General features: G+C 35.0%; 1 protein-coding gene across 6 annotated transcripts in view; it reads left to right on the top strand.

The window, feature by feature from the left end:
• Positions 1 to 10,000, top strand: part of LOC113814236 (cytosolic carboxypeptidase 1) — a 190,265-nt gene that overhangs the window by 143,543 nt on the left and 36,722 nt on the right. For 5 of the 6 annotated variants that reach the window (XR_011398637.1, XM_070123163.1, XM_070123160.1 and 2 more), the window contains 10 exons: positions 172 to 303; positions 660 to 791; positions 2,664 to 2,741; positions 5,310 to 5,453; positions 5,618 to 5,833; positions 6,233 to 6,487; positions 6,710 to 6,878; positions 7,241 to 7,375; positions 7,940 to 8,048; positions 8,238 to 8,394. Coding sequence is in view for 5 of the 6 variants with exons in the window: in XM_070123163.1 (XP_069979264.1) it covers positions 172 to 303; positions 660 to 791; positions 2,664 to 2,741; positions 5,310 to 5,453; positions 5,618 to 5,833; positions 6,233 to 6,487; positions 6,710 to 6,878; positions 7,241 to 7,375; positions 7,940 to 8,048; positions 8,238 to 8,394 (1,527 nt within the window). In the remaining variant the exon portion in view is untranslated. The remainder of the gene's footprint in view (positions 1 to 171; positions 304 to 659; positions 792 to 2,663; positions 2,742 to 5,309; positions 5,454 to 5,617; positions 5,834 to 6,232; positions 6,488 to 6,709; positions 6,879 to 7,240; positions 7,376 to 7,939; positions 8,049 to 8,237; positions 8,395 to 10,000) is intronic. The other variant, XM_070123164.1, reaches the window with a different exon arrangement.

Genomic DNA, 10,000 nt, shown 5'->3' with positions numbered 1-10,000 from the left:
GTAATAAAATTAATTATGATATCACAGGTAGCAAAACTAGTAATGATAATGACAGTGATACTGATAGCTGTGAAAATAGTATCAATAAGGAATGTATTAATGAAAGCAAATGGTATTAAGAACAGTGATAATCACCCTCTCGCTTTCTCTCTCTCTCACTCTTCCGTACAGACCCCAAATTAGCTGTGAAGGCGAGACTGGTCGGGGGAGTGAAGTTAACACACCAGCTGCTACAAGCCCACATGAAGAATTGCGTTCCTCTTCTTCCGTTGTTGATGGTCACCAAGTACCTTGCTAAGAATTGTGAGTTTTGAGCTTTTTGAGATTTTAGAAAAGAATGGATTTTGCTTTTTTCAGATGTCTGTTTATTTTTGTTAATATTACTTTTTTTATTTGTTGTCTTTCCTTTCTTTATGAAGATTCTCTCTCTCTCTCTCTCTCTCTCTCTCTCTCTCTCTCTCTCTCTCTCTCTCTCTCTCTCTCTCTCTCTCTCTCTCTCTCTCTCTCTCTCTCTCTCTCTCTCTCTCTCTCTCTCTCTCTCTCTCTCTCTCTCTCTCTCTTTCATTTATCCAGACCTCTGCCTCTTCCCTGTTATTAAAATCTGTCTTTACTACTATTTCAACTTTTATTATATCTATCTCTCACTCCCCAATAAACAGCAACAAACCAAGTGATGCTAGGCAAGGATGGTTGTGTGGCGACCCTAGTGTCCATCCTCAGCTCGGTGCCGAAGACCCACTGGGCGAAGATCAAGTTCATCATGGAAACCCTGGCGCTTCTAACAAAAGCTAGTGAGTCTGTCTTGTCCGTTTTGTTCCGGTTTTCAAAGTCCTCTACTTCAAAAAATGAATATTTCTTTTTCCTTTTTATTGTTTGAAGTATTTCCTTTTTTTTTATTCCCTCCTGCAATTGTTCTTTTTATTTATTTTTTTATTTTTGCCTTTTTATTATGCAGCTGTTATGCAGTACTTTTTAAAAGCTTGGTATCCGCCTAAGGTTGTTTTTTATCTCGAGATGACATGATTTATGCCGTTTTTCATTATTTTTATTAAGTTTACGTAGTAGGTACCACTATTCAGTGAAATCTCATTATCTTCCATTGGCTATTTATCTACTATTTTAAGGATTTAAAAGAGGCAGCTAGTTTTTGCATTGTCACAGATAGGTGTGTGTTAGTTTCATTGTGTACGTAATTCTTTATCTCTTAAAGGTTTTTCACTCAGTTTGAAATTGATATGTGATTTAGAGAAATTTATTTAGTTGTTTGGTAGATAAGTTTTCTCCAAAACATATGACGGACAGCTGTGACAATGAAATTACATAGCCTGTGGAAAAGTACGTTTTGAAATTTCTCCATCGACCTATCATTTAACCGTTATTAAAAGAACACTCAGTATCTTGCCGAAAAGCTGAATGTTCATGTGTATGTACAAGTTATTTTTGAGGTTTTACTGTGAATTCTATATTATTTCATGATAATTTTTATATTCCTTTATTTGCTTTTAGGTCATACGCAAGCAGAGCTGATGTCCCTTCTTTCGTACCATTTTTAGAAATTAATTTCTTGGTGTTTTCTTATTATTACGTTCTTTTTTCGCTTGTCATATTTCCTCTTTTATTTCCCTTCCTGAACTAATCTCATATATTATTTTCCTCGTCTTTCTTTCCCTTTTCTTTTCTGGTTTATGATATGCAAGAAACCACAAAGCATGGTGTGTATGTGGTCTAGATATACACAAAGAGACGCTAGAGGAAAAGAAGGAATATATTTTTATATAGACATTTCAAGTGGAGGTTTAATACACAGAAAAAATTAGTCTAGAAAAAAAAATAATAATTGGTTACATAAAATCAATATTTTATTTAATATTATGATTTTGTTAAAGTTCATTCACAAAAGGAAACGTGAAAATTATTTACTTATTTTCAATGACGAGATAAACTATTAGGAGTCAAGACGCTTATCTTAACACTGACATCAGATAGTAAAAAAATTAATTGACAAGATTTGTTGAATTATTGTAAACCTGCTTTAAGAATGAGTAAATAAAAGCAACTCTAATTTTGTTTCCATTTTAGGTATATAAACGGCTTAAACTCGGACAGTTAAGATGTATCTAAACAGTTTATAATCTAATCATGTCTAATTCATGCTACGTTTCTTTAAAAAGTCTATGATGTGGTATTACCGGAAATTATACACCTATGGAAATGGGTAAACTTATCTAGGTTTTATTTTTATTTTCTTTCCCTTTTATTCAATTAATATCTCTGTCTGTCTTTCCTTAAGGTTTATTTCTTTGAGTTTTATTGTTTTCTTCCCCAGCAGGTTCCTGAATTCCCTTTACTACTAATTAGTCAAGGACGTCTCTCTCCCTCCTTTTGCTGTATTCTCATTTTTTCATCATAGTGTTTTTTCTGCACTTAGTCTGTTCTCATCCTTTTAAAGACAAACTCATTACAGATTGTTATGACAAGTTTGGACATATCTTTACCAAATTCAAACGTGTAACTTTGAAATCTTTATTCATGGTCTCAAAAATACAATGAGTGTGCCTACAGGGATGAGAATGGAAGCAGCTGATCAGTGCAGTGGTAGTATTACACATATTTCCTTTCCTCCTATCTAACTGTATGTCACTGGCAAACACTTTTCTCTGTAGCGAATGTGAGCCCCCGTCTTGCAGCCATTGTACGGGCTAACGGCCAAAAACTCCAGGCCCTTCTTAATTATTTCTTTGGTAAGGGTGCTTGTACCGTGTGGATGAAAATGCATGTTCAGCCTCGTCCATTTATGCAGGGAATGGAGGGAGGTTCTCAGTCGCAAAACTGCTTCTATCGACTGGTGGTTGCTGTTGTTGATGTCGTGCGGAAAACCCATTGCTCAAGTATTCGGAGGATGAATAAAGCTCAGATTGGAACTCTTAACATTCAGATATTGGGGAGCATCATTCTAGTAACTGTTTCTGTCGCTGGGGGGCTTAAATGACATCTACAGATTCTTGAACAGTTGGGTTGAATCTTGTGTAAAATGGTATTAACATCATAGGTAACTGGCTTTCCTAACTGCTTAAGATTACTGTTAATTAAGGTGAGATATAGAAGAAAAAAATATCTGTGGCCATATAGTCTAAACCATAAGCAAGCAGTAACTTGATGGTTATACTATAGCATCATGGGCTTGCTTGATTCGAATAGCATATTGCCAAGTTTCTGATTAAATACCTGAGATTCAGAAGATTCGTAGACCTGCCCTGTGCTGATACTAGATACAGGTGAAAATTATGACACATTTCATTATGACTTGAAAAAGTTATGAATGAATATACTCACAAGCCAGATGAAGTTATTGATGTTTGGAAATCTTTATATCTATCAGATGAAGATGAAGAATACATTAATTGGGCATCTTGCCTTGTGAATATTCTATTCATATCAATTTAAAACAAAGAAGGTTAAAAAGTGTGTTATAGTTCACAGTATCTTTTGAAAGACCAGTCTATTTTGCAATGATCTTTGAAGCTGTTGTTTTTTTTTCTTAGTTAACAAGAAGTAAATAACTAAAACTAAGTGCAATAAGAAACTTGCATCTGTCTGAAAATGAAAGAAAAAATCTAGCCCTAAGGATTTTGCATACTGTGTGAAAGAGGATTAGACAATAGTTATCTTTTGGCAATTGAAGGTGGTGTGATTTTTATATTACATTTCTAATTGTGTAATAGATTGCATGGAAACCTATGTAGCATTCAGCATACTCAGGTAGAATTACTGACATAATCAGCTTTGGCTGAAGCAAATTACAGAAGCAGAGGTAAGTACAAGAAAAAAAAAAAAATGCATCATTTGCAGTTTATAGACTGTGACTAATTTACCATACTGTTGAATCTGTAATGTGCAGTACCTCATTTGGCATTATATAAATAAATAAATATATATATATATATATATATATATATATATATATATATATATATATATATATATGTATATATATACAGTGTATATATACAATATATATATTTGCTATATATATATATATATATATATATATATATATATATATATATATATATATATATATATATATATATACAGTGTATATATACAATATATATATTTGATATATGTATATGTATATATAATATATAATATATAATATATATATATATATATATATATATATATATATATATATATTATATATATTTATATATATCTGTATATATATATATGTGTGTATATATATATATTCATGTATATATTTATATATTTATATATATTTATATATATTTATATATATATATATATATATATATATATATATATATATATATATATATATATATATATGTATGTATGTATGTATGTATGTATATGTATGTATATATATATTTATATATATCACACACACACACACACACACACACACACAACCACACACACACACACAACCACACACACACACACGCGCAGACACACACACAGACACACACACAGACACACACAGACACACACAGACACGCACAGACACACACACAAACAAACACAAACAAACACAAACAAACACACAAACAAACACACAAATAAACACACACACACACACACACACACACACACACACACACACACACACACACACACACACACACACACACACACACACACACACACACACACACACACACACACACACACACACACACACACACACACACACACTCTTTCAAGAACTGAATTATTCTTCCAGTGAATATAAACACTGGATACAAAATAAAACGTGTGAAACCACAAAGCACTAAATCCTCGATGATACTTTAATTTGTCTCCTGTTCCTAGTACCAGGAAACAGAAAAAATGTTATTAAAAGGCTAATAACATATTTTAAAGAGAGGTATATAAATGACCACTGTAATATATTTGATTATAAAACGCATTTAATCAAATATTTTTTATCTTTAATGAGAGGTGTCAACTTGCATAAAACAAACATTCTGAAACAAGGTTTTATCTTTAAAGATGTGTCACACCCTTCCTAGAGTCCATGTATGAAGACCCTCCCCTTCTTTTTCACAGCTTGTGAATTTTGTGGAATAAAAACCATTGTTTCTTTTCCCTTGTAAACATTGCTCTTAGTTACAGGAAGGTTTATGTGGCGTTCATTTTGAAAAGGAACAAAGAGGAAGAAATTAAGGATAAATGTCCTTGCCAAGCTATTAGGTACAAAGGCATCTTATCTGGCGTTAACCTTGGTTGCTGGCTCCGGTGAGGGCCCATCATTCACCTGTTGATTTCTAAATCTAAATCACCAGAGAGCAATGTGATTCGTCTGGTGAGAGAAACGGGACTGCAGCGTGTTCTCTCCATCCTGGACGCGTGGGAGAAGATTGAGCGCCGGCACCAGGTTAAGGTCATCAAGGGAATACTTGGCACTTTATCGCACATGTGTGATTCCAGTAAGTATTTGATGAGAAATGGGGAAGAAGAAACTAAATTTGGTGAATATTGTTATTAATTAGGTTTTATGAATAATGAAGTCCTGTTTTAGAAGAGGATATATTCATTTTTTGGGGTGTTAATATTAGAAACAATGATATACTAAACATTTGACATCTTTCAGAACATGGTCGAAAAGCTGTGGTGGCACTTAATGGTGTTGAGATCACACAGCGTTTCATACAGTCTTGTCCAGCAGACAAGAAGTTTGATAATAACCTCGCAAATGCCACCAACGTTTTCCTGAAGTGTATCAGCAAAGGAGAACTACCAGTGTCTTCCAGCTGGGGGGCATTCACCTTCCAAGTGCCAAATAGGGAGGGATCGGAAACAAGTTCAGGTAAGGAGGCTGGCAAAGAACGTGGATACGTTAGGCACTTTAGTGTAGTAGCAGATCCACCATGGAAGGATGGATTCTGTAACAAGAAGATGTCAGACACTAAAGTTAAAGGGTGGCGATGATATTTGGCATTTAAGAGGTGTTTTCCAGTCTTTATTTATTTTTTATCATTCAATCAGTCAGTTGATTTTAGCAATGCCATATTTAGATTGTTGCCTTAATTATCAATATGTATGTTATGTATGATTTTTTTGAGAGGGATAATATGTTATGCAAGGGAAGAGTTGTCTACCTCCCCTTAGTATGGTAAAAAAGTAATATTATTCAAATACAGTTACATAAGATACACTTATCATTTACTTATAAAAATACAACTCATACATTTATATTCCTCAACAGACAGGTCCCGAGAAGCAACTCCAGGCGTAGATGTGGATTCTTCAGACGAAGAGGCAGAAGAGGAAATTGAGGATGAAGAAGAGGACTTTGAACTTTCTCAGGACTTCAAAGGAATAGATTTAGCCTCGGATTATTGCCCACAGAAGCCGAGAATGGAGGAACTAGTGAAATTAGCCCACCTGTTCCCTGAGCTTTTCAACTTCCGTATTGCTAGTGGTACAAGGTTTAAGGAAGTTGCAGTTCCAATCAGAAGAGGTATGTAGAGTATGTCTGTTACTTTTTTTTTTGTTACACATATGAAAGCAGGTCTTTGTATATTCATTTAAGTAATAATAATGTCAGTGATCTTTACAGTTATATTTTTGTTTGATTAATCCAGGATAACCCAACTAAGTAAAGAATGGCACCTAACATTTCTCTTTGCTTTAATTTTTTCTTAGTACTTTGTTCTACATTAATGTTCCAACTACATTTCAGGTGCCCTTAATGATGTAATCCCAGAGAGCCACAATGAGCGTTACATAAGAGCCTCAGACTGCACGCGGAGCATTATTAACTTTGTCAAAGTGGCCTATCCTGACATGGTTGGTGCTCGTGGCCCAAGTCACTTAGAGGAGCTCTATGAGAAGGACAGAAGAGTGTGCAGGCAAGTTTTGAAGTGAGAGAGGGAGGAGAGGGGAGAGGGGAGAGGAGAGAGAGGGAGAAGGAGAGAGAGAGAGAGAGAAGGCTGGACTTTTTCAGTTATATTTTTTTTACTCAGGAAATATTGGTTTACACATTAATTCAAAGATATATTCCATTAATATTTTGGTTTCATTTTTATGATTTATCTCATCAGACTTTTCTCAGAATTGTTTGAGTTACAAATTCTTAACTTTTTTGTTAGATATTAATGCAAAATCTCTGAAATCAGAATGGCATTTAACATTGTTTTGAGAATCTAGTGTACGTAGCCTTTGATTTAGATAATATATTACTGTAACCAGCATTTTCCCTTAACCTTTACAGGAATAAGGCCATTGCAACCGTGGAAAGGGTGCTCCATCCAGAGGTCTACATGGAACGTGTTGTGTATGACTTAGATTACTTGCTGGAGTCGGAACATTCAAGACATCTCATTACCCCAAGCAGTAATACCAGCAGGTTAGATTTTCTTTTCTTTTTTTATATATTCAAGGAAGGTACACATACATACATATATACATTCAAATATACATTCATATATACATATATATATATACATAACTATATAAATGCATACATTTATACATGCATACATACATACATAAAATATATATACACACACACACACACACACACACAAATATATTTATACATATATGCAGTATATATACATATCTTGGATTCACCTCCCCAGCCTCTCCATTCCATGAACCTTTATACACCACTGTTAACAGTGCCTGACATTTTTCATTTTATTTTCTTAATCATTTATCTGAAGAGCATTCAAGCGGAAACACTGTTTTTTCTAAAATCTTTCCTATACAGAAACATGTGTTTTTAAGAAATGGTTTAATTTTCTCTTTTTCTTTGGATATTTTTTTAGTTCAATGATACACATGATATTCACTTGTTTAATCTTTCCAATACATGTGTTTTTAAGAAATGGTTAAGTTTTCTTTAGTTGTTTGGATACTTTTTTAGTGCAATGAAACACATGTTTAATTTGCCTTATCTGTTTGCTAGATCTCTGGGCAACTGGGATGAGAAACGTGTCGGCAAACGTGACGCCTCAGTCACCCACTTGAATTTTGAATCGAGGTTTGAGAGTGGCAATCTACGTAGAGTAATTCAGGTGAGTTCTGTGATGGATCTTTTCATTTTGATGTCATTTCTATTCATGATTTTATTAGTTTTTAGTGCTTTTTCACCATTATATTCGTGATTATTATTATTTCCTTGGGCTTTTTACACTGTTGCAATTTAGTGGTTAAGGAGAGTTTGGCTTAGAAAGGTGTTGAAAATGTATCTTCTTCCACTCCAGGCATCAAATACTGAATATGATTTGATCCTAAATGCTGACGTCAACTCCTCGCATCACCACCAGTGGTTCTACTTCGAAGTCAGCAATATGGAACCACATACACCATATGTCTTCAATATCATAAACAATGAAAAGCCAAATAGTGAATTCAATTATGGTAAGTTCCGTTCCATGAAATAATTGGCCCCTTCGCTTCCTCCCTTCCTCTCTCTCTCTCTTCCTTCTTCCTCCTTCCTCTCTCTCTCTCTTCCTTCTTCCTCCTTCCTCTCTCTCTTCCTTCCTCCTTCCTCTCTCTCTTCTATTTTCCTCCTTCCTCTCTCTCTTCCTTTTTCCTCCTTCCTCTCTCTCTTCCTTTTTCCTCCCTACTCTCTCTCTTCCTTCTTCCTCCTTCCTCTCCACGCTCTTCTTTATTATCCTCCTTCTCCATTCACTCCCTTCCCTCATCGTCCTCCCCCATTCAGTCCTCCCTTCCTCCCTCCTATCCCGTTTCTCTTGTTCTTAACCTGTTAAGCGTCACTCCCTGCGACTGTTGGCGCTGTGGTAGCGTCACCCTCCCTCAGCTTCAGGATGCCCTTGTTGTTGTTGTTGTTGTTGTTGTTGTTGTTGTTGTTGTTGTTGTTGTTCTTCTTCTTCTTCTTCTTCTTCTTCTTCTTCTTCTTCTTCTTCTTCTTCTTCTTCTTCTTCTTCTTCTTCTTCTTCTTCTTCTTCTTCTTCTTCTTCTTCTTTGCCATTACTCGTTTTTTATTAACTTATTTGTTTTTGTTTTATCATTATCATATGCATCTGTATCATACCATTTATTTACTCTTGTTTTTTGGGGATAATGTTTTTGCCTTTTCATTTAAAAATTGGTTTGCAAATCTGTTAAGTTTCTGTCACGAGATGATCAATAACTTCTTAATTATTTCTCAAAATATTCCATTGCGTTTTCTTGATCTTCGATGAGAAACTTTACACCACTCTCACCACGAAAAGTGAAGGGAGTTCTTTTCCCTTTCTTGGTCCAATCAGCTGGTAAAACAGTTTCATCATTATCACTCCCTGAAATTCTTCTTCCTCGCTCTCACTTAAGCATTGGGAGTTATCGCTACCATCATCAAGGAGTTCAGTTTCACGGTCATTACTCTCGGCCATTATGCCTTGTATTTCTTCTTCTGCCAGGCGCCTTTTATTTGGTATGGTCATCGTGAAGGCTGGCGTGGGAAGAGAATAATGACAAACTTCCTTTTCGCTCAACGATCACGAGCCAGCGAAAGTTGCCATAAATTTACAGATGGACTCAGACCAGACTGATGTGTATTTTTCTTGCGCGGGGAATATTACGTTATTTCATATGCGGAAAACATCATTTTGTCTACATTTGCGCGGACGGATGATGGAACAAGTGCGCGGAAATGTCAAAAGAATATTATGCGCGGAAGATGATTTAAAAAAGAGCTAAGCGTGCGCGGAAAGTTACCTGAGAACTACATTTGCGCTGACAGAATTTGACCAAATAATTTTTGCGGACCAAATTCTACAGTCTGGAACTCAGAATGTTGTTAGATAGTGTTATAGTTTTCTATAAGTATAAACGTTATATGAGGTCGCAGACCGCTTGAAAGTAGCTTTAAAGTTGAGAGTAGCATATGTTGTCGAGTGCAATAGTGAAAAAACGGAAAGCTGCATAAGCCGCTGGAGACGCTTAACAGGTTAACCTTTTTTATGGTATATGTTTCAGTTTTTATATTTCAGGTTTTTTTTCTTGTTTTGTCTTCTAAACA

This window comes from Penaeus vannamei, chromosome 6 (assembly GCF_042767895.1).
Source record: "Penaeus vannamei isolate JL-2024 chromosome 6, ASM4276789v1, whole genome shotgun sequence".
In the NCBI taxonomy this organism is placed as follows: domain Eukaryota; kingdom Metazoa; phylum Arthropoda; class Malacostraca; order Decapoda; family Penaeidae; genus Penaeus; species Penaeus vannamei.
Note: the sequence above shows the minus strand (reverse complement) of the source record. Positions and strands in the feature narration are given on the sequence as shown.